The sequence below is a fragment of the Anser brachyrhynchus genome (assembly GCF_964034855.1).
Source record: "Anser brachyrhynchus genome assembly, chromosome: Z".
NCBI lineage: Eukaryota > Metazoa > Chordata > Aves > Anseriformes > Anatidae > Anser > Anser brachyrhynchus.
In genome coordinates, this window is record NC_137697.1 from 45,429,249 (window position 1) to 45,456,388 (window position 27,140).

Genomic DNA, 27,140 nt, shown 5'->3' on the forward strand with positions numbered 1-27,140 from the left:
TTTTCCTTTTCCTTTTCCTTTTCCTTTTCCTTTTCCTTTTCCTTTTCCTTTTCCTTTTCCTTTTCCTTTTCCTTTTCCTTTTCCTTTTCCTTTTCCTTTTCCTTTTCCTTTTCCTTTTCCTTTTCCTTTTCCTTTTCCTTCCTTCCAGCATTGTAGAGCAAAGGTTGTGGAATTGGTGCTCACAGAATGGAGGTTTACGTACATGCAGAATGTTGTGTCATAAGGCCTTGCCATGGGGAAGAAATTATTTTTCCCCAGTTATGTACATGAATGCCAAAACTTTCTATTAATATTCTTTTGGATCCAAGCGATCCAGTCCTCATTTAAAAGTTTCAAGAAATGGAGGCAAATAAAATCCCATGATAATAACCCACTGGTAGTCAGTGTTCCTTCTTTGAAAGGCCTCTTATAAAGAGCTGCCAATACATCTTGCCATGTGCTTATTTGAACTGCTTAAGAGCCCTGAAATGCAAGTATATCTCTGTAAGCATTGCTGGTCCCTCCACATTTTAGCTTTTCTGCAGCAAACTTTCTTTTCCCCCAGCAAAGACTTAACCCAACCCAAGTAAGACCTAGGGTCAGAAGAGAGTCTCACTGCAGCGAAGTTCTTCACCTACTGCTATAAAAACACAATTCATCTTTTCCTCACCACTTTTGTTTTTTGAAAACATCTAGCCAAGCCCAATCAGAGGTACCTCAATGAGTAATCAGATCTTTGCCATATGTCCTCAGGAACATCATGCCTCTGTAAAGGTTGCTCTGACTCCATCGAGAGCTGGATCTGCTTATTCTGTCCCAAGCAGAGACAATGTCTGCTGAGAGGTTGAAGACGACTTTGCATAAAAAGTGGATGCTTTCATTTTAAGCTCACACAAATGCAAGGTGTTTTTTGGTGTTTAAGATCTTTTAAAAAGCAAGTGCACTGTCTTCTGAGGGCAGCATACTGCCAGAAACACTGAGGAACAATACTGGCTCACTGACATTTTTCTGTCTTGGGTTTAAGTGCCTAATCTTGAAATGGGAATTTTGGATACTTATGAATTGAACAGCTAAGACAATGTCATAGACATACTTTCTATGTAATAAATATCAGCTCTATCAGTCTTAGAAATATTATGAATAATTAACACCAACATTTTTAGAACATGTGCTGTTCTTTATTTTTGTGAGTGCACAACTCAAGCAGTGATACATTTCTTTTCACTAGCAAATGTAGAAATATCGGTATGGTAAATGCCAACTTGAAGGTTGAACCAGATTATCTTGGAAGTCTTTTCCAACCTTAATGATTCCATGATTCTTGACTGGCAGGTGACTGATTTTTGAACAACATTACATTCCTACCTTTCCAGGTGTTTTTTAATTACTTAATTAATCAGATGCATTTGCAGCCTCTGCTTCTAGCTCACCTTCCCCATTGTATGCAAATACTGTTGAAATGACTGCAGAGCAAAAGGAACAAAAAGCCGAATTTGACAATTTTTTCTGTAAGATTAGTAGCTAAATTGTTGTTGTTGCAAATCTCTGAACTGAGGAAGATCTGCAGCAAGTAATCTGTACTTTGGATGTAGCATAATATTAATTTTGGCATTCTTTAACCCCACTTAAACTGTGGAAAAAACTGTTCAATCTGACTTACAACTGACATAAGCAATTTCTGGCTGATTTGGAATTTCTAAAGCTTGAGGCAATTATAGTAAAGCTAAGCACCAAATATTTGTTGACACAAAATAACTGAATGCCAAGTGAAGAATCAGATATATCATGATATTAATTTTGCCAACTGACACAAAGGAACAACATTTAAATTTTGTACATTCTATTTTTTTAGTATCATCATGATTTCTAATGATCAATTTTGTAAAATGGGTTTCCAAGCCTGTTCTGCAAGTATCCAAAATAACTGATTTTGCTGATGTGGCCTTACTAGGAAACTGTAAGGTGATGGTGACCCATGTAATGGGACCTTGCTTAACAGCAAGGAAATCTTGTCCCTGTGGTGGTTCTTGGCTAACCTCTCCCTAAAGTCAGTAGATCCAGAGTTCAGTGTTAGGTTCCCAATCAGAGCTGGTGTTTTCTACATATTCCAAGAGAAGGGAACTTAATGGTATAAGATCATGAGATTATTAACTAATGAGAGTTTTAGGAAAAAGAGGTGTTGCATAGGAAAAGCCACTGAAAATTAGGTACCATCTCAGTAGTCAGATAAAGAGGAAGGATGGGGGACTGATGACTTTCAATCGGGATACAGCTTCATTTCATATGCGACAGTGCCATGTGGTTATGTGAAAACTGAAATGGTGCAGCATAGTGAAACCTTTCTTCATTTATTGCTGGAGAACATAGAAGTTGTATATCAATGAGTGTCACATCAAAGATCCCTGAATACCACTCTGGGTCCCACATTCTTAGTCTGAAGTGAAAGCAGAGTCCAGTCCATCACCTTAATTAGAGGGCTGCAAACAAACAGCAAACAGTGACAGCAAACATGTTTGCTAGGAGAGTTATCGTTTCAGAAGTGCATGATGGCAGACATGCCAAAGAATAATGGATGGGCCTAGTGTATTAGTGTATTAATGTATTAGTGTTCCTTAAATTAGGAAAGCGAATGGTCAGCAGCTTACTGTCTTGGTGTCTACACCACATCCCTGCAGGGAAGAACAAGCCCAAGTGTTACTGGAAGTAAATGGAAAGGTTCTGGTGAAATACCTAGACTTTATATGCTGGGTCAGTCACCAGGAAAGGAAGGGGTTTTTTTTAATTCCTTTCTTCTGCCTACATTGCCTCAATGGAATTGCGCCTGACTGACCTCTCCTGCTGAGCACGCCTCGCTGTCTGCAGCTATGGTTTGTTCCTGCCACATACTTTTTTTTTTTTTTTTTTTTTTACCAGTCTGGAGTTCTAAAAAAGCTGGCATTGTTTTCAGGTGTTATTTGCCTCATGATGTTCTTGGGCCACTCCAACACTATGTCACAGGACCAAGATGCTGGGGGCTCCGCACAATTCCAATGAACTTTGGAAACAAACATAGCCATTGTTCTGCATTACTTTTTGTTGTATGGTGCCTAGGGATGCAATTATTTAAAAACTTAAAGTCTGAAATTAAAAATAGAATTCTTTTTGTTAACTTCATCTGTTGTGGAAAATAAGTAAATACTCACATATGCAATCAGGTCAAATACTGTTCTCAGAAAAATACATACATCTGTTTTTTAAAGAAGTAGATAAAATAAATAAAAGCCTTATGCTTAGCAAAAGGACAAAAACACTGGCTTACACTAGACACAGGTTTAACAATGAAGTTCTGTTTGATACAACACTAAGACTGGTCTACCACAAAATCATACCAAGCATTTAGGGTGAAAGAGATCAGTGATCGTGCACAACATGCAGCCAATGCCCAGAGCCAAAGCTCAGAGCCAAAGCTCAGATTACTTCCAGTACTCTCTAACAAACACAAAACTTCTCATGTGGAATACTGAAAGGTTCCCAAAAAGTTCAGAGGAAGTAGATTGCTAAAAATATTAATATTGCTAAAAATATGTAATACTTCTTAACAAGTAAAGCACTAAGATACAACATAAGATACAACAAAGCTGTATGTGCTAAGTTATAGTCCAAGTTAAAGTAGCTATTTTATCTTCTTTTTACGTATGCAGAAATGTATCCAAACATCAAATGCTTTATGCTTTCATAAAACCTCAAATATAGAGATTCCAGGAAGGTCTTCTAAAATGGGAGTGAATTAGTAACTCGATACAGCACTCAACATCTCCAGCTCTCTAGATTAACCCGAGTTTTTCAGGAAAGCCTGTCTTCAAAAAAAGTAGCACGAATACAGGCATTACTTTAGCATGACAGAAGGTTCTAGTTTTGTGTCATGTTTTTGTTTGTTTGTTTATTTTTCAATCAAACTGGAAGTGTTTCTAAAAAGTACTGAAAATGAAGCATAAAACTCAGTTTGGCTTGAGAAAATTATCTCTCTTTCTATACTACTCTTTTAATTTAAATAAAATGTCAATTTCCACCAATCAGTACATTATGGAAACAAATGTTCCTGTGTTGTAAAAACAGATACAGATTGTCTGTGTGCAGATCCTGTTAGCTATACTGAAGTCCTGTCTGAAGGTCATTGCACACAACAGCAATGTAAGCATGGGATAATGTGCACAAGCAACTTGGACAAAGTGAAGTGATTCCCAAACTCACTCATTAAATGGGTAAAAGACTATCAGATTAGACCCAAACATTAGGTTTTATGTAAGGCAGACAATCTTTTTCTCTGTAAATACTTCTCCAAGACTATGTGGCAGTGAAGCTACTTTACCAGTGTCTGAAATGCCCTCTCAGGCTTACTCAGAAGCAAGATCTTTCATAGCACCATCATTAGAAGAAATGCAATATAGAGAATAAGTTTCATGGATCTGGGATTCATTCTTTACAATAATTAAAAGCTCACTGAACTGAGGGATTGGTTATCAGTAATGTCTGTTCTTTGTGGAAGAATGTTGGTAATAAAATTTCTATTCAGTTTTCTTTAATAGAGTTGTGACTTTTTTTTTGTTAGTAGAACTCAGGAAATAAACAATCTTATTAACATAACCTGTGCTAATTTGTTGGTTGTCATTGCAACACTGCTCTGCCAAGGACAAAATAGTAGAAAATAACTTAGGATAGTACAGTCTGTAAATTACTTTTACCTGAAGAGTTAGTGTATTCCTATTCTGAACAGACCCTGGAAAAGTGAACATAAATTAGCTGACTGGGGGACATTTGTTTTAAAGAAAAACTTAACGAGAGAGAGAAAATAATGAGAACAGAAATATCATCTGGTTTTAATTATTGAACAGTATTTAGTAGTGATTAATCATTGCTGGTACTGCTGAAGCAGAAGCAAGAAGAAATTTTCAGTCCAACATTTTGTAAAAAAATCTCAAAACACTTAAGTCAGATCTTGGCTTCTTTTTACTCAATTTTTACTTATCAACATTGCTAGGGAACTTAGAAACTCAACGACTTGTGCACAAAAGAAATTAGCTGTGGTATTATCCTGTCATTACGTATTATCCTCATCCATAACTTTTCACTCTCATATTTGTTTTTCAGAATAATGCTCTGAATGATTTATGTAATGATCTTTCTGGTTATGGCATACTCACATGCTATTTCCCACAGCTCATGCAACAAATACTGCTGTTGCTGTGGAATTGCCAGCTACTTAATGCTCTATTTATGTCTGCTGCAGACAGAATGACTGTTAAAACCTACAAACCACTTTCAGGATAATCATGTGAAGACTGTCTTATTTTTTTCTGGGTTCATGTACTTGGAGTAAGCTATGGAAGATAAGTAAGAACCTTCTTTAAAAAATACATATATCTTTTTTAAGATTGCATGAATCTGATTTGATTTGCTACACAAAATTGCTGAGTTTTAGGAAACCAATATCCTTGTCCGGCCAAGATGGCTACAGGTAGAAAGGCACAGAGCCTTGTATAGAGCTCTCAGGAGCTCTTTTACTTTTACTTAATTTTACCAAATACTTTTTTTTGTTGGCTGTTCTGTGGGAGATGTAGAGATATGTCATGGCCTGGGGCAGTCTGTATGAGACCGAAGATTGCCAGAAGGTACAAAAACAGTCAGAGACATGAAATAAATCTGTGGGTCATGCAGGTTGCCAGAGTACTTGAAAAAGATGTTGCTGAAATGTTGAGTATATTTTTAGGAGGAATAGCTTAAAGTAGAAGCTGTACTTTCCTTTCTGGAGGGAGGTGGTAGTGGTGATGGCAGCTGGTGTCAATCTGCCCAGCTTTCAAGCTCATGACCTGAGAAAAAGCCATGCACAGATCCCCTTTGAGAGCAGGGGAAGAGCTCCATTAGATTCAGTTGATGATTGTTTTTTTCAGTGTTCTGTTATATTTTTATCAGTGTACCTGAGCCTAGCAGCAGCTGTGGTAAAACCACTTGGCACATATTAAGAAGTTAACACATAAAAATTGTAAATGTGGTGTCTGCATAGAAGTACCTATGGTGAAAAATTAAGCAAGAGTGACTGCTTTCTGGCTTAACTGTGACAATCATGATAAATACACAACCTCTGCAGAAGGTGAGCCAAAGGATACAGGTAACTGGCACAAAACCTTTATTGACTGCAATATTTATTAGGATATGACAGTAAACACAAATGAATCAACACTGTTATGAAGCTGTTACAGCCCAGGCAGTCTGAAGTATTTTAGTTTTGTTACTCTATAGAAAGCTAGTACAGAAAAAGGCATACCATATTCCAGCCCTGTAAGGGGATTTCATTCTACTTTTTAACCTCATCCAACAATCAGGATGTAGCACTACGTAGTGACAGATGGTTTTCATTGCGGCTATCTTTATCATTCCTTTCACTTCCAACAGAAGTGCCTCTGGAGGAGAAACCAAAGAGCTAATTCTGTTGGTACTGGGGAACAAAACATCTCCATGGACAGTGGGGTAGAAACTTCTGGGGAGAACAGCTCCTAGGGATAAAGTCTGAGGATAGTAAAGAGTGTTATGCAGCTACAGAGACGAAGGCAATTCTCCTTTCCATGCTTTTTGTTGTTGTTGTTGTTGTTGTTTTTTAACTTAGATATCCAACCAGCATCTTACAGTGGAATTCTTACAGGCTAGTGTGTGATTCAGAGAGTTACCACCTAGTGAAGGGTTTTTAATTTTGCACTCAATAACGGTGACTGTTTCTTGAGACAGTCAGTGCGTGGTGCCTATCTGTGGCTTGGTGTTCCTCTTTGGAGATGAGGCAAACGTCTTTAATTCTTCCATTAAGCCACCACGAATGCAGTAAAGGGAAAGGAAATAATCCAAGATGCTTGGATTGCAGTTGAAGTGCAAGAGACCTTCCTCTTTTGTCATCAGACCTGAGCTGTGGTGTCCTAGTTCTCAGTACAGTTGACCAGTGCTTCATCTCAGGAAAGATAGCAGTGTGAGGTGAGTACAGAGCTGCACTAGTCTGCAGTCTCCACACAGTACTTCCTATCAGTGCAAGAGATACAGAGGAATGTTTTCATCACCTTGGCATTATTTTGAGGCTTTTTTAATTTTTGTTTTGTTTTGTTTTGTTTTCCTCTTTTTCTTATGCAAAGAAAATATGCCTTGGCTGAAGATGAGTAATCTTGATAACTTAAATCGAGGATCTGATCCACCGTTCACTAGCATTTGCAAAATTCTTTGAAAATGGAAACTGCAGTGCAAATACTCTTTGTTCCTGCTCTTCCGTCACACTCCAATAGCAACTCTGATCGAATGGTGGAGATTTAATTGGTGGAGTTTAGTAGTTAAGTTTTGCCAGGGTTGGAGTGAAGAAAGAACTCGGTATGTGGTTTTCACATCAGTGTACTCGAGAACAATCTTTTTCCTCACCAGCCAGATGCTTTATAAACCTCACTGGACTGAAGACTGAAAGATTTGTCTTGTCCTAAGTAGGCTACATTTTAGGCTATTGGTTTTCTGAGGGTTTAAAAAATGAAATCATAACACCGACACAAGGTCAGTGTTAGTTTTTTGCTTCTCTGCTCTAGGCTGTCCATGAGAAGCATCAAATGCTTTTATTTATAAAATGTTTAGAAATAAAGAGCTGCAGCAGTTCATGTTTGTAGCTAGAGTAAGTAAATATACAGGGCTTGCTTAAGCTTCTCAGTGTTGACACAGTCATAATCACATGGAGGACAACATTACAGCCTCATCCTTTGGGCTGCTTGAACCATTAAATTCATCTTTAAGGCCTGATTCTCTCTGAGCTCAGGTCTCTGTGAAACTGAGTAAAATAACTTCTGCAGATGTTGTTGGAGACCTTGCCAACTAGTACAGAAATCCTCAGACTTTACTCAAGTTGAGATAAGCAGGGGCTGAAGCAGCTGCTGGTGCCAATGCTCAGCTGATGGAGGCCATCCCGAGTGAGGCCTCCACTTGGGTGGTGGAGGTCATAGAAATTCAGGGAACAGATGCTGCTGAGCATGGCCATGGGCAGATGAAACGGGAAGCTTTCTGGGAGGATATCTCTCTGGATGCTTCATGAAGAGCCATGTTAGACCTTGATTTGAACCCAGACCTCTGCACAGGCTGCCGTCCTGAGCTGAGAAGTCAGCTCAGAGCCTGGCACAGTCAGAGAAATGTGCTCTAGGACAGACTAGTGCCCCTCACCTAGCGTATTTATGGTGTTCACTTTTTAAGCATGCATAAGGAATATCAGTTTTTATTGTTACAGCTTAAATCACATCTAAGGGAGACTGGTGCAGCAAGGGGAGAAGAATTACTTAGTGTGAATGGGAGTATCACTAAGACAGATAATAAATTTTGTCTTCTAAACTCATGAAGATGATCAAATTTTAAGAAGTTGGAAACTGAATCCTATTTCTTCCTTCTGCCCCTCCAGCTAAATGGAAAGACACTTTTTCATGACTGCTGGAGTTGTAGTTTCTCTGACTTACTGCATGGGCCTCTTCCAAGGCAGACAGGAAGATGAATGCAGTAGCTAATCTTCCTATTCCTACTTTTGTCCTCCTTGTGCCTGCAACCTTGCAATTCATGCAGCTCAATTGCAGCATGAAAGGAGAGCTTCTCTTACAGAAGCTTATTGTAAATTTAGGCTGTGCTAAAACCTGAGAGATCAAAGTATTTTCAATAACATAGGAGGAACTGATCCATAATATAGCCCTTAAAGCTAACTTGGAAGTTATAAGCTGACTTCATTGCATGGGGAGCGGTCAGTCAGTCACTCATTGTGACTGTAGGGTTGTGTTGCAAAGGTATGATAATACTGCTTTTAAGGACACATTCTAGGCTGGAAGTAATTGTTAGCTGCAAGGTTAGCGTGGGCTTTCAGGCATGACCTACAATACAAACTTAATGCCTAACTGCTGTGTGGCTGCCTGATGTTTCAGTGCTACCCATGTGAACAGCCAGCATTTTATGTGAACCACAAAAAGTGCAGCAGGGGAGAAGAAATGGAAGTACTTCATTTAACATTACCATTGTAATCATGCTTTGCTACCACTGAGGTTTAGAAATCAACAGGCAACACTCACAATCCTTTGAGATATTTTTTGCATATGCATGTTTCCCACGCACACAGCATGGGAAACTAGCAGGAGGAGTTGGAAACCATGGTGCAATTAGACAAATATGACCTGATTGCTTTCCCAGAAACATGGTGGGACTTATCTCATAACTGGAACACAGAAATAGAAGGCTACAAGCTCTTCAGAAGAGATAGGCAGGGAAAGAGGGGTGGGGGTGTTGCTCTCTATGTTAGGGAAGGGTTTGTTTGAGAAGAGAAGCCTCTGAGAAACAGGACAGGCTGAGAGCTTGTTGGTGAAAGTTAAGGACCACACCAATAAAAGATACCTTGTGGTCAGGGCTTATTACAGGACACCTGATGAAGGGGAGCCTGTGGATGAGGCCTTCTTGCTTCAACTACAAGAAATGTCATGCTTGCATGCTCTCATCCTGATGGGGGACTTCAACCACCCGGATGTCTGCTGGGAAAACTACACAGCAGGCTGTGACAAATCCAGAATATTCCTGGAGTGCATTGAGGATAATTTGTTGGTCCACGTAATACCAGAGGACAAACATTACTGGATCTGCTGCTTACTAATGCAGACAAACTCGTTAAAGATATTAAGACTGGAGGCAGTCTGGGTTGCAGTGACCAAGCCCTGGCTGAGTTTCTGATCTTGAGGAATATGGGCCTGGCAAAGAGCAAAATCAGGACCCTGAACTTCTGAAGACCAAAATTCAAGCTATTTAAAGACCTAGTAGATGGATCCAGAGATCCCCTGGAACACTGTCCTTAGAGATAAAGGAGCTGAACAGAGCTGAAAGCTCATTAAGGATGTTTTTCTTGGAGCACAAGAACTCTCCACTCTCCTGTGTAAGAAAGCAAGCAGGGAGGGCAGAAAACTGGGATGGCTGAGCAAAGACCTGCTGGTCAAACTGAAGCACAAGAAGGAAATGCACAAACAGTGGAAGCAGGAACATGTGACCTGCGAAGAGCACAGGGATGCTGTCCAGATGTACAGGGATGAGATCAGGAAAGCCAAGGCACAGATGGAACTGAGTTTGGTAAGGGGTGCAAAGAGTAACAAGAAGAGATTCTATAGGTGCATTGAAGGAGAGTGTACCTCCTCTGATAAACAAGAAGGGAGAACTGGTAATGACAGACATGGAGAAGGCTGAGGTACTCAGCAACTTCTTTGCTTCAGTCTACACAGCCAGTCAGTCTTCCCACATCCCTCATTTCCCTGAAACTGTAGATGGGGACTGGGGGAGCAAAGTCTCTCCCACTGTAAGTGAAGAGCGAGTTTGAGACCACCTGATGGAATAGAACAGTACAAGTCTATGGGGCCTGATGACATGCATCCCAGGGTCCTGAGGGAGCTGGCTGATATAGTTGCCAAGCCTTTCTCCATCCTATTTGAAAAGTCTAGGCAGTGAGGCGAAGTCCCCAGTGACTGGAAAAAGAGAAACATCATTCCCATTTCAAAAAGGGTAGAAAGGAGGACCTGGGGAACTACAGAACGGTGAGCCTCACCTCTGCACCTGGGAATATTATGAAGCAGATCCTCCTGGAAGCAACATCAAGGCACATGCAGGACAAGGAGGTGATCCAAGACAGCAGCATGGCTTCATCAAGGGCAAATCATGCCTGACCAATTTGGTAGCCTGCTATGATGGAGTGACTGCATCAGTCAACAAAGGAAGACAAACTGATGACATCTACCTGGACTTCTGTAAGGTCTTCAACACGGTCCCACATGACATCCTGATGTCTGAATTGGAAAGATGTGGATTAGAAGGGTGGAGCATTCGGTGGATAAGGAATTGGCTTGAAGGTCACACCCAGAGAGAGGTGGTCAATGGCTTTATGTCCAGGTGGATGCTGGTGATGAGTGGTGTCCCTCGGGGGTCTGTCTTGAGCCTGGTGCTCTTTACTGTCTTTATCAACACCACAGACAATGGGATCAATTACACCCTCAGCATGTTTGCAGACAATACCAAGCTGAGTGGTATGGTTGATATCAAAGAAGGAAGGGATGCCATCCAAAGGGACCTGGACAGACTGGAGAAATGGGCCTACCTGAACCTCATGAGGTTCAACATGGGCATATGCAAGGTGCTGCACTTTGATCATGGCAATCCCAGACATGAGTATGGACTGGGAGAAGAACTCACTGAGATCAGCCCTGCAGAGAAGGACTTTGGGGTTCTGGTGGATAAAAGGCTCAACATGAGCCAGTAGTGTGTGCTTGCAGCCCAGAAGGCCAACTGCATCCTGGGCTGCATCAAAAGAGATGTGACCAGCAGGTGGAGGGATATGATTGTCCCCCTCTACTCTGCCCTTGTGAGGCCCCACCTGGAGTGGATGTCCAGGTCTGAGGCCCCCAGTAGCAGAAGGTTGTGGGTCTGTTAGAATGGGTCCAGAGGAGGGCCACAAAGTTGATCAGAGGGCTGCAGCACCTCTCCTATGAAGAAAGGCTGAGAGAGCTGGGGATGTGCAGACTAAAGAAGAGAAGTCTTGTGGGAGACCTCATTGCAGCTTTTCAGTCCTTAAAGGAATTCTATAAAAAAGATGGAGAACATCATTTATTATTATTTTTTTTCCTCAGGCAGACAGGACAAGAGAGAATGACAGGACTAGGGGGAATGGTTTTAAACTAAAAGAGGAGAGATTTGGATTAGAGTTTAGGAGGAAATTCTTCACTCAGAGGGTGGTGAGGCACTCAAACAGTTTGTCCAGAGAAGCTGTGGATGCCCCATCCCTGGAATTGTCCAATACCAGGTTGGATGAGGCCCTGGGCAACCTGATCTAGTGTGAGGTGTCCCTGCCCATTGCAGGGGGTTTGAAACCGGGTGAGCTTTAAGATCCCTTCCAACCCAAGCTGTTTTATGTTTCTATGGTTCCATGTTGCTCTTGCTTGCTTTCACTGTCTCGCTCACTTTTTCATAGTCTCACTCATTTATACAGGTTTCAGACAGTATTTGATCCACTTAGTTTCATTTGAAAGCTTCTCTTAAATAAATCAAAAAGGAATAATGAAAAATTACAAACCTGACTGACTATTGCACAAGTTTTGCCAGAGGGATTCATATTTTTTGTATGTCTTTGTTAAAAAGAGATGATGCAAAGACATCTTCATACAAGCTCCTATGAGTAGTGGCTGGCGGACTGCCACCATTTGCTTGTTCACAGTTGTTTAGGAACAGAGCGTGTTCAGAATCATAAGAAGGTACGTCTTCTCCCAGAAGTCTCAAATGGCAATGAGTCAGGTACTGCCTTGCACTAGCATAAAAAATTAAACAGGTGAAATTTGCCACCATCTGGGCTCCCTCACTTCTTCCTGCACTGGCCTGTTGCCATTACTTACCTCCTTTGTCCACTAGGCTCCCGTGGTTTGCCTTTGGATGATATACCTGAGCTCTGGTGGGTGCCGTGCTTGTTAAGTGTTAGGGGACTGAAAAAGGTAATTTTATTCCTCTGTTTTGCTTTTTTGGCTCTGCCTGACAGTTATGAGCTGATGGATATATGCAATGAGACAGATAATCTGTATTTAGGTTCCGGGAACACTTGTCACAAATACCTATCCATAATTAGTCCGTCCACTGACTGTATCGGCAGCCAGGAATGTAACGTGCGTGAAGCAGGTACTGGCTGTCAAAAAGGGCTGATCTCACAAACATTATATGCACATATGTTTAATTAATGTAAGGATGGGACTGTTTGACTTTGGAGAAGAGCTGCAATGAGGAGGGGTCTGAACAAGTCTTTGGCTTACTTTCAACTAATTTTTGTCACTCTTTTTAATCAGTTTTCTTTATTAGGGTTACAGATAAATTGTAAGCCTGGAGGGTATTACAGAGACAAGTATGTCAACAAGTGTGTCAGATCATTAAGATGAATTTTCTTGAACGATGTGATACCAGGAATTTATTCTGCCTCCACAGCTGTGGTAAGAGATAAACTGGGAGCTAGGAAGGAAGGAGAGTTGTTGGAGGATATAAGCTTTCTAACAAAAACACTGGGGATGCTTATGTTGGAAGATTGAACACATGTAATGATAAGTATGACTAACTGAGAACAATGCCCAGGTGGCATGGGAAATGTAATTAACCTTTGGCAATGCAACAGTCTCAGAAAGATGAGACAAAAATCCACCGAGATGCATTAGAATAGTAAGATGTTCATATATATACAGTGATCAGTTTCCCTATGTCAGTATCAGTGTTATTATAAAATATGTATGGAGACTATATCAAGACCCAGAAGCAATCACTTTAAAATGCAGTAGCCAAAGACAAGAGAGGTAAAAGTGATGGAGATAGCCAACAGATAACGATTTGGCTTACGGTTACCAAACTTGCAGTGTAAAAAATGATCCTTCTGGCAACAGAGAAAAACTAGGAGACATGGTACTTAACGAGGAAATTTGCTTCAGTGCTTCCCCCTAACAAGGTGTACTTTCTTCCTGACCTGACAGGCTGATAAACCTCAGGATGCCATTAAATTGATAATGAAGTACTAAGCTAAAAATAGTCTTTTTTTTTTTTTTTTTTTTTCCTGCATGCCAGAACCAGCTGAATCGTCTGTGTAATCAATTTACTCATGAGTTTGAGACATCTCTGTATGGAAGCCTCCTGGGACAAGAAGTGTCATTTTCTTTCTGTAGCTCAGAGCAGATTTCAGTGTGCATCATCTACTAAATAAGCAGAAAGAATTGGAAACTAGTCACTTGATCCTGTTTGTTTGCTATGTGTTTGGATTATTATGAATGTGCTTTAAAAGCTTAAGCCTGAGCATAAGTTTAACCAAGGAAAATGCCCTTCTTGGAAAATGTTGTATGCTTGTTTATTTTTTTAAATGCTGTCCAGTTGTATACAGCCCGTCTGAGGCCAGATCTTCAAACTACACATTTCATGGGCTATGTAACTAGAAATGGGTTTCCATTAAGAGACGCAACAAGAGTACCTCAGAGGCTCACTAGGGCTATAATTTAGGACTTTTAAGGTTTCCATTTTTAGGTTTCATTGGTAATTGTCTCTAACTACACTCAACTTAACCGTTGTATGTAACCATGGGGACATAGGCATCACAGAAGAAGATACCACAGTTTTAATGTGGCAAGACTGGCTGAAAATAAGTTGTTGTCTAGAGAAAGTGGAGGGGACAAGGATACACAAAATCCTGCTTTGTGGAACATGGAAGTTAATTAACAGGTTATGGAAATCCTGCATCCCAAACCTCCACCAGGGTGTTTCTCCTTACCTTCCTCAATGACAAGCAACAACAGGAGGGTAGTACTTTCCTGCTCAGGAGCTACACAGGAACATTTTTAATTACTTGTGGTTGATAGTTTTTTTGTTTGTTTGTTTTGTTTTGTTTTTAGAATGGATAATGCTTTGTGTATTGAAGTAGGTTAGCATAAAGCATTGCTGAAGTCAGATAATTTATTTTACTTCTAGCTGTTTATAACCTTTCCATAAACCCCAGGCAGTGAGGCAAAACTTCAAGCTCTTTAGTTATTTTGCCCTTTGGCAGTGATTAACTTTTCTTCATGCAGGCCGACCTGCAAAAGAACCAACATGCTTTGCCATGTTCCAGCCATCTATGCTTCCATGCTTTCTGTGCCATCAGTGATGTTTACTATATGCAGAATGGTACATGTGCATATTTTTTGATGAGACATAAGTGAATCTATATTAAGATAATGCTTTAAAAGTTTAGCTGAAGGAATTTCATAATGATCATATCCTCAGATCTAATGGGATTTGGCCTTTTAATGGGATTTGTCCTTTTAATGGAATTTGGCCAGAGTCCCTTCATTATACCTACACATGTAGAAGGAACTCCAAACCAGAGTATGTTGGAGAAGTATGGCCCACTTGTTTCTAATACTATTCTCTGTCCCCACATGTATTAGGCTTGACAGGCACACTTCAGGTTCAAGAAAAGGAAGCTTATCTTTCAAGTGATAAATAAACGTCTTCTCAGAAAGAGCAGTCAGGCACTGGAACAGGTTGCCCAGGGAAGCGGTGGAGTCACCGTCCCTGGGGGTGTTCAACGAAAGGTTGGACGTGGTGCTTAGGGACACGGTTTAGTCGGTGACATTGGTGGTAGGGTGATGGTTGGACAAGATGATCTTGAAGTCTTTTCAAACCCTAATGATTCTATGATTCTATGATTCTAAGATTCTATTCCTGTGAAATATGAACATACTTCTATTTTAAGAGCTATTGGACAGACATTCAGAATGGAGAACTAAATATTTCTTATTTTGTTTTTTAGAATTGCCTGTGATGAAAGTAAAGGTAGTCTTCTCAAGGGCTTGCTACTGTTGGATGCAGTTTCCTAGATTAGCAAGTCTTCTCTTCAAACTCCTGCATTTGTAGCCATTAGATGAAGATCACAGCTTAAGTCATCTTAGTGATAGGGAGCCAGAATCTGACTTCAATGGCTATCTAGGAACTTAACCAGTTAAAAGAGCTATATAGTGTTATAAATCAGGAAACCATAGTGCATATATAGTCTTCTAAAGAAATAGATGGCAATGGTGCAACTTAGACAGCAGTTATCAGACTGCCAAGAAGCTCTAGCAACACTAGTACAAGCTGAGGTGCAATCATCAAGCTGTTTCTCTGTCGCAGTCCTGTACCAAGTTTATAATAGTCACACATGAAAATATGCATCTCAAGGTTGATTTCAATGTAGAAGTCAAAATCACACAGAGATCAAAATCCCAATTGACACCAGTACATGCCCCACACTTGTATTGTTTTTATTTCTCATAATACTAGGGCTAATATCTAACTTTTAAGTTCTGTTATTATTTTTGCATGTTGGTATTTCTCTTGGTTTTGGATAAGGAGAATAATGTTGCCCGGTTAAATTGTACCTGCTTTGTTTCAATTAAATTCTGTCCTGTGGTTTTCATGCACTACTGTGGTATCTTAGTAATTTGCTTGAAAGTTATTGAATAGAAATTGGATTTTATTTGCTTATTTACACCAATTATTTTTCATTCCCAGGTCTATATGTCAGGCCTGATTTATTTGAGCAATATCAAGTTAGTTTAACAGTCACTGAAAACGTTACTGGTGTGCTTGTTGCCGTAAAAGCAATGGGACTGGCCAGTCACTTCAGCATTTGGTTTTACTCAGCATTAAAACATATACTTGTAAAACTAGTTAGTGTAGGAAAGGATTACTTTTTAAATTTTCTTGCAGTATTCCTACATGCTTGTCGCATCTGAAATGATCTCTAGAGTGCAATTCACGTAGTTTGATGAAAGACTTTACCCCCAGAATTCAAGTTCAGAGGGAAATCTTCATGTAAACATACTAGGAGACCACTGAGCCTACATTTTATTCCTGCTGAGAAGAATAAACTCTTCTTGTTCTCATATTAGTGTATCTTCCTCTGTGGATAAAAATGCAGTGGGAACATTTTTAGCTGCTTTTGTCTGGAGGGTAAGAATAGGAAAGGGAAAAGGAAAAGAGCTGAATTTTGAGTCACTTTTTAAAAAATGTGTTTTTTTAAAACAATATTTTTGGAAGACTAATTCCCTCCAGTAAGCATCAAAAGCTCGGCTACTGCCAATTAAAACACTACAAGATAAAATAATAAGTTTTTAGTGAAGGAGAAGGGCTTGTTAGATTGCATCTTGAGAAACACATGGGGTGATCACAGTCTTCGAATACGAGAAAGCATAAATTTTGCATATAAATATGATTGTCTGGAGTGTGCTTGGCAAGCACCACAAGCAAGATAAGTTTCATGGATTTACAAAGTGTCATCAGTTGGTTCATCACTGAATAAAATATTGGAAGTCTTGAATACACCCCAAGTAGTTTTCAGTCTCACTGTAGTACTGACAAACACAACATATAGGGCAGAAGAGGTGGAAGCTGTCTCTTCCTTCAGCTCAAGTATCCATGGTACTTAATGCACATAAGCTTCATTAGCAGTACCAGATGATGGTTTTACTAATGCAGGTATCTTGCATAGAACACTACTGAAAGGCTTTACATGATAAGATTTTTTTGGATGTATTGGATGGGCAAGAAAGAAGTGCTCAATACAGGAAATAAATGTTAAAATTAAACATTTATGTAGATGAAGTCTGGGGAAAAAAATGAATATATAGATAATTGAATGATTTCAAGTCAAATTACAGTGCAACAAAATAGTATTCAATGTAAGATCATCTTTATTTCAAAACTAAAGTCTTAAAGAGAAGTCATATTCATTGAGCTTCTAATGAAGTCTTTGTTAGCAAGTGGAAGACTGACACAGTATCACTGAAGTCTAGCATTAAAATGTAAAGCTATTAAAAAGAGAAATATTCTAATTTTCTAGATTTTTTTACTTGGAAGTATTTGCAAAACATGTTTTTTAATTTTCATATGTTCAAATTTTTCCATCAGTGGTCAGGACTCTAAAAGCAATATTTTTAATGAGTTCATATTTGAATACAATCATGATTGCAAGAGCTGGAGTTTGACAAATCAAATATGCTCAAAATGGGCACATAATTGAGTTAACAACAACAATGAACAAAAGAATTAACAGCTAAGCAATCTGTAGAAATTCTATGACCGCATTGCTCCAAGTATTCTCTTTTAATAATTAAAAACACTTTGCGTTTTGGTCTCCATTTCTGGCTGTAATATTCCTGAAGTTTTCAAATACCCAACTCCTTTGCTAACCAGTGCTGCCCATGTTCTCCATCCTGCACGCTATTGCATAGAGCATCAACAGCTCAGGAGTTATGCTGAATAGACCACTGTAAGCCATATGAAAAACAGGTTTCAGACTGCTCCAGTTTGCCAGAACATTCATTTACACAAGCTTCACACAAACAGAAATTTGTTACTAAAACCTGGGCATGAAGTTAAGCAATATGTACATCATTTGCAGCTTACACAAGTCATTTTTAGCACAATCTCACCCGGTCAGGGGAAATCAGTTGAGCTCAGCTGCTGTTTACCTGTGTGAGTGGAGAATGAAGTGTGGTTAGGAAGTTAATATGTGGGACAGGGCTGTAGGTGTATGATGTTAGCAGCCCTCCTTTCAGCCTTGTGGTGGAAATGGTGAGAGCTATTTTTGAATGTTTCCTCGGGAAAAAACAGACTTGGTCACACATTAAGGTTTAATTTTGACCATTTTCCCTTAATATTCAGCTTGCAGATGATGAACAGGAGCTATGAGTCCAACGTAAAGCTCGGCGAGGTCAGCAGTAACTTTTTCATCAAGTGGAACCACATTTTGATGAGGTCTGATATGACTTGTTCTCTTCCAGACTGTGTATTTAACAAGAAGACTTTGGTCTCACAGTCTCACTGCAAGGCTGAAAAACAGCTAGCTTTAAATCTCTGGGCATAGTAGGTGCAATCTGTGTACATTTTTCAACTGTCCCAAAGTGTGCAGATGTAGTATTTTTTCCACTTGACCTGAAAACATGAACATGATGTATGCTGTGTAGAGGGAGCACCCTGCACTCTTGGATTATCCTTTTTCCTGGTAAAAGGAGCACCAGAAAAGAAGTATCTGTAGAGGAGAATCCAGACAGAGTCTGGAGAATCTGGCTGATCCAATTAAAACTGCTGCTGTCGTAAGTTGCAATAGATAAGCTTTCTGATGAAATGTTAGGTACTTGCAGAGAGAGGGATAATTGAACATTTCACAGTTCCTGTGTTAAAGGAAGTGCAGTGTTAGTAATATATATTGCACAAAAAAAGATTGCTGATCTTCATAACCAAGTATTTACTGAGTCATTTTTAAAGAGGAATTCTGACTTTAAAGGACTGACATGGGATGCTTTGTCCTTTGGCCTTTGTTGTTGACAAATGAAATGTCCTGGTGCAGGCCTCACCTTGCAGGTTTTAGGCCAAGAGGTAAACATGCATTTCTGGTGTTAGGTTTCAAAATCTGCTTTTCACAGCTGTACGAAGTAACCTAATTTAGGAAAATGAAAGAGAATCTAGTATATACTTTGAAGTGGAAAAATGAACTTTCAGACCTCTAACTTGTGAGCTTTCGGTGTATAACTATGTACTAACTCTGTTGATGAATTTTGGTGCTTCTGTTTGCACTCTTGTCCTCCTTCCCAGACAAATTGGGCACGGTGCATAGGCATGCATATCACCCAGCTTTCAGGAGATGGTACATATCCCACTACAGGGAACCGAGCTCTTTGGAAAACCTTTGACCAAAAGAATGTGTGTTAGCAAATGGCGTCTGGGCTTGACCCCACATCCCCTGGCCGTGTGGGCTGGGGAACCTGTAAGAGTGCTGCAGGGAGTGCCATGTAGGCAGAGGACAGCCTGCAGCAGGGCTCCTGCGTGTGGCTGGTGCGTGCCGTTGGCAAGTGCCCATTAAGTGGGTGGTTTTGGAGTCTGGCTCGCAACAGCCACTTGTTGCCAGGAATTTACAAATGCAAAATGCATATACAGAAAGACTAGTTTATTTCCTGGATTGTGCTTAGTAAAAGTGCAATTAGGCACATTAGGTTGTTCCATTTATGCCTATGTTCTACCAGTCTCTGCAAACACAGGGAGCCCATTCAAGCAAAGAACAGCTGTAGAAACACGGGTTTTCTGCAACCCACGTTGCTTCGGGGAGCCTGGAAGCAGCTTGCTCAGCTTGGGAAGTGCAAGTCTGTGGCTGGAAAATCTTCTCGCAGCACCTAGCAGTTACACTGAATCACAGTTTCCTCTTGTTTGTCTAGTAATCCAAAATGTCTTCTAGGAAAAATAAGACAGGCAGGTCTTGCATTCCAACTGGTATAAGGAAAGACATCACTAGAAAAGGCTAGTGGAAAAGAAAATTTGTATCTTTCTCTATACTTTGAAAGAAGGTATCATTGTTATTTCCGAATCAGTTGTAAACTATGCTTTCCTTTTTTTTTTTTTTAATTGTTATTAATGTAAGATTAAAATGCCACTAAAATGATTACTTCTGTCGTATATTATCATGCTTTCTTAAACTCTTCAGCTAGCAAATTTTATGAGATTTCCTGCGCTTGCGACATCCTCCATTTTGACAGCTAGCGAGAAAAGAAAAATTGAAACAAAAGACTTCAGTTAGCATCTGTACAGACATATAAAACAGTTCATTAAGTTCCACGGTGCCCAAAATGTAGTCCGTTGCTCTCATGAAAAGTGGTCCAATGTTCAGTACATAACAAAAAAAATAACTGATTTATGGGCGGACAATGATTTTTACAGAAGACTCTTAAGGACTATTCATGCTGAATTGCTTTGTGCCACTGCCTGAGACTACCACGCAGTTCTTTGATGTGCATGTTTATAGAATTGCACTCTACATGCAGCCTACTGCATGGCTGTTTTTAAGAGGCCCTGGAGCCCTGTGCCATCAGACCAACTGAGCAGAAAATGTTATCTACGGCACAAAGAATTAGTAAACTGTGTGCTGAAACAGCCAACCTGAAATTTTCTAGTATCAGTGAAATTCAGTATTGCACTGCTTACTATTTGTTGGCATGCTTTAAAGTGAAATCTTGCAAGGAGCGTAGAGTTTACCATTCTCTTCGACTGGTAAACAAGTATTGCACCTTCCTCTTGCAACGCTCTCAGTTGTCTCTCATAGCTCATTGTATTTTTTTTTGTTATTGCAATTGTTACAAAATGAATGCCGTTGGGAGGCTGTAATTATTGTTCTTCAACATCATTTCACTGTCATTGTGTCCCAGAACTGCTGTGTGCAGTAATGCACTCCCAGCCATCCACAGTGATAGCTGGAGTCCAGCGAGTGTTTTGCACCACTGCAGTGAAAAGTTTAGATGAGTGTCCTCCCCTCCCCTAAGCAACATGACTGTCAGTTGTAGGAGTTGCTTCATCATCTCAAGCTGTAGAAATAACTTTTAACTCTTAGTTAAGAGTCTTGTATGCAACTTCTGTGTGACTCAGATGTTTTTGATGAAAATTCCTGTACTTTGTTTTGTTTTGATTATTATTTCATAACAAACATGGTAAAGTGTACCAGTTGTAATGATACTTGCATCTACTGAGGCTATAGGGCAGCAGGCCTTTCCCGTTACACATCCTGGTCTTGGTAGTGGTGTAGACTTAGTTACTTGGAAAAACAACCCTGGTACACACAGGATCACTCAGCAGGGCTGGAACCGAGTCCAGAAGCAAAAAGCAATAATAGCCGATGGGCTGGGATCTTGGGGAGGTGAAGAGAGAGGAGGCATGGCCAAAGGCACACCACAGAGGACGGTAGGGGCTGGTTGGGAGCCCGGGCTGTGTGAGCCCTTCTGGCATATCCCATGGCATGAGGTTCTCAAGTCTTCTGTTCCTAAACTGATGATTGCCTGCTGAAAGAAGTACAGATATACCCATGTGTTGGATGACAGCATCTCGGGCTATGAGTGGTACTCAGTTTGTTTCTTTTCTCACTAAACCTCAGTGGGGTTGAAACCAGGAGGGGATCCATGCAACTCTATATGGTGGAGTTTGGAGGGAAGAGCCAAGGTACACATAAAACAATTCTAACCATGAATGCCTTGGAAATGGTGTACAATACTCCCTAATAAGACTGTCAGAGTTATTAAAGTCAGAGTTTCAGGCACCTCAGCATGTCCTGCAATTTTAGAATCTTTCTGGCCATGCCACCTTCATGGTACCCCGGTATTATTTCTTAATAGGTAAAAAAAAATTAAGTATAAAATAATAAAATTAAAATTAAAACAATAAAATAAAAAAATAAGTTTCACAGTACTCTGAGGATGAGAATTCTGTTTCTTCTATGTTTTTTTCCAGTGGGAAGGTGAATCCGAGAAACAAATCAACACATCTGGGCTCTCAGAGCAAGTCAACTACTCACTACAAAGCCTAGTTTAATCTCTGGAGCATCTTAACATAGCTGCAGTGGGATGGAGCTTAATCACAACTAGCTTAACTTGTTGAAGTATTTAGCTTTTCAGAGATTTGCCAGCCAGTCTTGACTTCTATCTTGCTGTAGTTAAACTGTAACAGTAGTTTAATTAAAACAGAGGTTTTTTGTGCAGTGCTGGTTGATCTCTACAGGGATCATGCAAAATAAGGATAACTTGAAGAGGTATATGTCCTTTTCTGAGAAACTATATATGCACATATACACAAAAGAAAAGGGGGGGGGGGGGGAGAATGGGGGAGAGAACTGTCTTAAGAAGCAGGATAGCATAAAAATTTTGCCTAAACTTCAGTGAGGGAAAGATGAGCCCTTATTCTTCATTTCAAAAGCAAAGTGATGTATATATTGTAATACTTGATTGATAAGTTTGAAGTCAGTGGAGAACAATATTGGCACACACCATCTAATAACTACATCACAATCAGCCTTTGAAACAATGCTTTATATCAGATTGCAACTATTTTCACTCCTAAGTAATTAATAGGACTGCTAGGAGAAATAAAGGCAGATGTTTCTCCAAAAACTGCAGCTTTTTTCCAGATTGCAATATGGTGCTGAATTGCATCTTTCGTTGAAGTCTGGTAACCTGTCCTGAAACCAGGATCTTCCTGTGAGCACAGGTCACTGTTCTCCCAGTACCAACCTCCTCTGGCACTCAGATCAGTGATCTGTGCAAAGTGCATAGGTTTGTGCCTGCAGAATTGGTCAGGCAAATAGAGGCGTGATCCTGTGCCCGTGTAGGAGATATAGCCCCACCAAGTCACACAAAGTCAACATGTGCCTTGGTTTCACTCCTGGCCTTTAGCACAGTTAGTTTGCCATTTCCCCTTGATACTGGATTGTGATTTTAATAGTGAACACTGGGGTGCGGATAGAGTAGAAAGGGAAATGTTCCTCTGGCATGTGAAAGTGCATAGATAGGAAACAGAAATACATCCCCAAAAGCTATTTAAAAAAAAAATAAAAATAAAAAATAAAGGCTGTGATTGTTTTAATAATGCAGTATTTCTTGGGAAAATTTCTCCAGATAAGAAAGCAGTGTTTTTTCACACTTGTTTTTAACTTTCAAAACTGATTGATGCACACTTAGGTTGCATGTCTTTAAACTAACCGGGTGACTCATGGGAACACAGAACAAGAAAGGTGAATGGATTTCCAAGTTTGGAGCTGTATGACTAGGAGAGATGCATTATGTGTTATTCTTAGTAAAGGTGCTGCAGAAAGGAAAAGAAAGCAATTCACTCAAGAGCTCTGTGTGAATATTTGTTTAACTTTTGCATCCTATTGCTTGAAGTGCAGTACCTTTTTGCCTCATGCAAATCAAAACCACTTATGGTTTCAGCAGAAAATCTCCACCGCCTAAAGAAATCTATTATGATAATTTAACTCATCAGCATGATAATGCTTAAAGAAATGAGGTCAGTTCGCTCACAGTAGGCTAAAGTGCAGCAAGGATTACAGTTGTAGGTGTTTATTGTAAGTGCAGATGTTTTCTTTTTTAAATTCCTTTCCAGAGTAGCAATGCTGGTTTTGAACATTTTGTATTTGAGCGTAATTCAAAAGCAGTAGCAGTGCCTCACTCACTGACATTTGTTGAGTCTCACAGTTTCTTGTGATACAGAAGTCATAAATCTCTTTAAAAGGATGTGAAAGAAGATGTGCTGGAAATACATTACAGCATATAAAGAAACAGTTGCTGAGCTCAGTGGGGGCGTACTAGTTGCAATAATCAGCAGGTGACAAAGCCCAGAAGTAGCTTGCCTGGGAAACAAAGACTGCAAGTGTTTGCTGGCATTTGCTAGTGGGGCTGAGCCTCTTCTCCAGCATATTTGCATTTCTTCACACAATGTCAAGAAGAAAAATACTCCCAGGTATCTCATAATAAGTACTGCAACCCATGAGAGAAGGAGTTTGGAATGATTTTTATAAAAGCAGGGGGGGGGGGGTGGGCGCAAGGGTGGGAAAGGCAGAATGGGGCAAGAGAGAAAGATGTTGACCTGTCTTTAGCACTGGGGCTGGCTCCCAGCAGATCAGGAGAGAAGAGACTCTAAGGAATCATGAACACCTGCTGGAATCGCATCCTATAAATTATTCCGTGGAGAGGGATGTAGGTTGCACTTGTGTCTTCTACCCAGCTCCACCATGACCTCAGGTAATTTGCTTGGGCATACTGCATCTCAGTTCCCTGCTTCACAGTGATGGTTAGGTTTAATTTACTGACTGTATGTATACTGCCTGCAGAGTCTGGGGGGGACGGGGGCAGGTTTTTTTTTTTTTTTGTGTGTGTGTGTGTTGTGGTTTTTTATTTTTTTATTTTTTAATTTTTTTTAGGAAATAGCATAAACAACTGCAAACTACTGCAACCATTTGCATGTGTAACCATGTAAATTAAATAAGGGAGTGGACTTGTTATTTTGAGACTTGCACTTTTCACATCTGCAAACCAGAGCACTGAATGTAAAAGTAGCAGGAACATATGTGAAACTTTCAGTGTTTGCTGATGTTTAGTCCATAAGCAGTGGCCTTATGGAACAAAGTGGATGGAATAAATCACAGCTAGGATATTTCAGTCAGTGACTAGTAGAGTGCTTTTCCATTATGTCCTTCCATCAGGAAAACATCCACTGATTCTTTTCAGACCAGAAATTTGAAATTTCTGAGGACATAGAATAGCTTCAAGAATTAACAGCTTTTTTTTTTTTTTTTTTTTTTCCTGCTAAACTTCACACTTATGGTACAAACAAAATGCATGCAGTATCTTTACTAAAACATATATATAAATTTATGTATATATATAACACATTAAAAAAATAATTCAGTCTGAACTCAGCACTTCTCAATTTGTGATCATTAAGAAACCCTGAAAATGAGATTTTTGTATAGCTGATCAAAGTGATAGCACAAGAAGATGAAGAGAAGAAGCACACTGTGAACTGTATGTACGTTTCTCAGTGATGGCTGGAAGAGAGTGCTGGAGTGGGAGGGCCATTCTAAAAGACAGCTAGACTTTGCCACCTCCCATCACAAGATCTCATGTCCTGGAGGTGAGAAGGGGAAATTAGAAACTGGCAGTGAAGGCAAAGCAGAAAAACTAGAACAGGGAAAAGATCTGGGCTAAATATTGCAGTCGTAAGGTAGTCTTAAAATAGATTTTGGATAGACAAGAGATGTGCAAGAGGAGTGGGTGCAGCAACACATTTCTTCAAACATGCATCCATCACGCTAGATCCAACCACTCTTCTCTGAATTTTCTGGCTTCTGAAATAACGTTTGATATTCTGGCTCCCACCATTTAACATTGCATTCTTCTGAAATGAGGAAAAAAATGTATAGACTCCAACTTTCTTGTAAAGAATGTTATCTGGAAAGGGGTCATATGTATTTGTTCTACCAAAGTGGGATATCGATGCAGTACTGTACCCAGAAATTTGAATTAACATCATTGCTGCAACATGGCGACATTACATGTGCTCCAAAGCTCTGCATTTAGCTGCATCATCTGATGCTTCAGCAAATGCCCTTGAACTCATCAAGGGGCTGATGCATGTGTTTGTAAAGGCTCGGATGGTCACTTTACACGCAATGGTAAACCCGCTGTTACACTTAATGAGGTCAGTGAAGCATCCAGAAAAGACATAGAAAGGTGTAGCATGGGTCTGTAAGCGTGGTGATGCCTGAGCTTTTTAGGCTTAATGAAGCAGCTACTCAGCTGCTGAATATTCTTGTTGAACAGTCTCAGCAAGGATTTTAAAATGAAAACGTTGCTGATATTCATGTCCCTCTGTGCTCCTTGGAGAGTCCATGGCTCTTATGAAGTCTGCATCTTTTATGGTTTAATGGTTTTGAAATCAGCCATTTGCCTCATTTTCATTTTAAATGAGGGCCAGAGTCTGATTTCCTTCCTTCCCTGTTCTCTCAACATTACATGCACCGTAAGACGGCTCATCAGCCTCCAGTTTGCTCTCTGGGGTATTCATGGTCCGAAAACAGCCAGAGCAACGCCACAAAATGAACACATTCCCAGGCCTTTTCCTATTTTAGACACCTTTTAAGAATCCGAGTCCCCACGTGAAATCGTACATGTGGTCCAGCGTCCCCATCACAGCCTCGCGGGGCTCCAAAGTCTCACCGACACCCACTCAGCATCCTCCAGGGCAGCGCCACTTGCTCGCATTGTGAGATTTCTATTAAACACCTCTGTTTAGAGAGGGCGCTCTGTTTAGGTTTTGAAGACGTTTCTTCCTATGGTGGTCTTCCTGGTGCTGTGGTCTCCCAGGCTTTCGGGGGAAGCGGGGGGGGGAGGGTGTGTTAAGGGCGGTGCAGACAGAAACACGCCTGCCGTGGGTACGTGAGCATCGCAGTGGCAGTGCACAGCACTCACGCGTGACCGCGGCCACGCGTTCCCCTCGGGCAGGGTTTATCCGTGCTGTGCGGGGGTTTGCGGGCTGGGAAGGGGGCCCGGGGGCACGCAGCCTGTTGCTCCCGGTGCCGCAGCTGGTGCCCCCGAAGAGCACCGCAGGCGAGCGGAGATTTCCACCTCAGCTCCCTCCCGGCACAAGTTGTGTCCGCACGCAGGCTGGTAGGAGGCGGCTCTGCGTGACACGAGCCTGCTCCGGGCTCCCTCCCGAGCCGAGCCCCCGCCGCCCGGCTCCGTCCGTGTGCGGGCAGCGCATGGGGGGTCCCGGAGCCCCCCGGCGGCGCTCGGGGAGGGGTCGGCGGGCGGGGGCAGCCCGGCCTCCCCGCTGCCTTCTGGCGCCGGGGGCCCTCGGGGCGAAGCGGAGCCGAGCCCCCGCCCGCTGCCCCCGCCCGCCGCCCCCCTCCGCGGGCGGGGGCCGCCATGACGAGCAGCAGCGGCAGCCGCCCGCCCGCCGCCCCCCCGCCGAGCCCCGCCGAGCCCCACGGCGGCGGCCCCCCGCGGCATGTCATGCAGGTGTCGGCCAAGGACGGGCAGCTGCTGCTCTCCTCCGCCGTGCGGAGCCTCGCCGCGAACAGGTAAGGGGGGCGCAAAGCGGGGGGACGTGCGGGGGTCGGTAGCGGGTGCGCGGCCCCGGCCCCATGGGCGGCGAGCGGGGTCGCTGGTGGAGCCGGCAGCAACTTTTCGACCCCCCCCCTCCCAACCTTCGTGCGCGCCCCCGGGGCGCGGCTCCGCGCCGCCCCCCTCTTTCCCCCCCGGCAGCCGTCG

General features: G+C 41.3%; 1 protein-coding gene and 1 long non-coding RNA gene across 4 annotated transcripts in view; one reads left to right on the forward strand and one right to left on the reverse strand.

Moving 5' to 3' along the window:
- The window catches only part of LOC308185784, a 27,672-nt gene continuing 532 nt past the window's right edge, over positions 1 to 27,140 (reverse strand). Inside the window, exon 2 of the long non-coding RNA XR_013943753.1 lies at positions 1 to 26,235. This is a non-coding gene — a long non-coding RNA (uncharacterized lncRNA). The remainder of the gene's footprint in view (positions 26,236 to 27,140) is intronic.
- MARCHF3 (membrane associated ring-CH-type finger 3) overlaps positions 26,231 to 27,140 on the forward strand; it is a 20,067-nt gene continuing 19,157 nt past the window's right edge. For all 3 annotated transcript variants that reach the window (XM_080574328.1, XM_080574326.1, XM_080574327.1), the window contains exon 1: positions 26,231 to 26,950. In XM_080574328.1, coding sequence (XP_080430454.1) covers positions 26,796 to 26,950 — 155 coding nt within the window. In that variant the 5' untranslated portion in view covers positions 26,231 to 26,795. The remainder of the gene's footprint in view (positions 26,951 to 27,140) is intronic.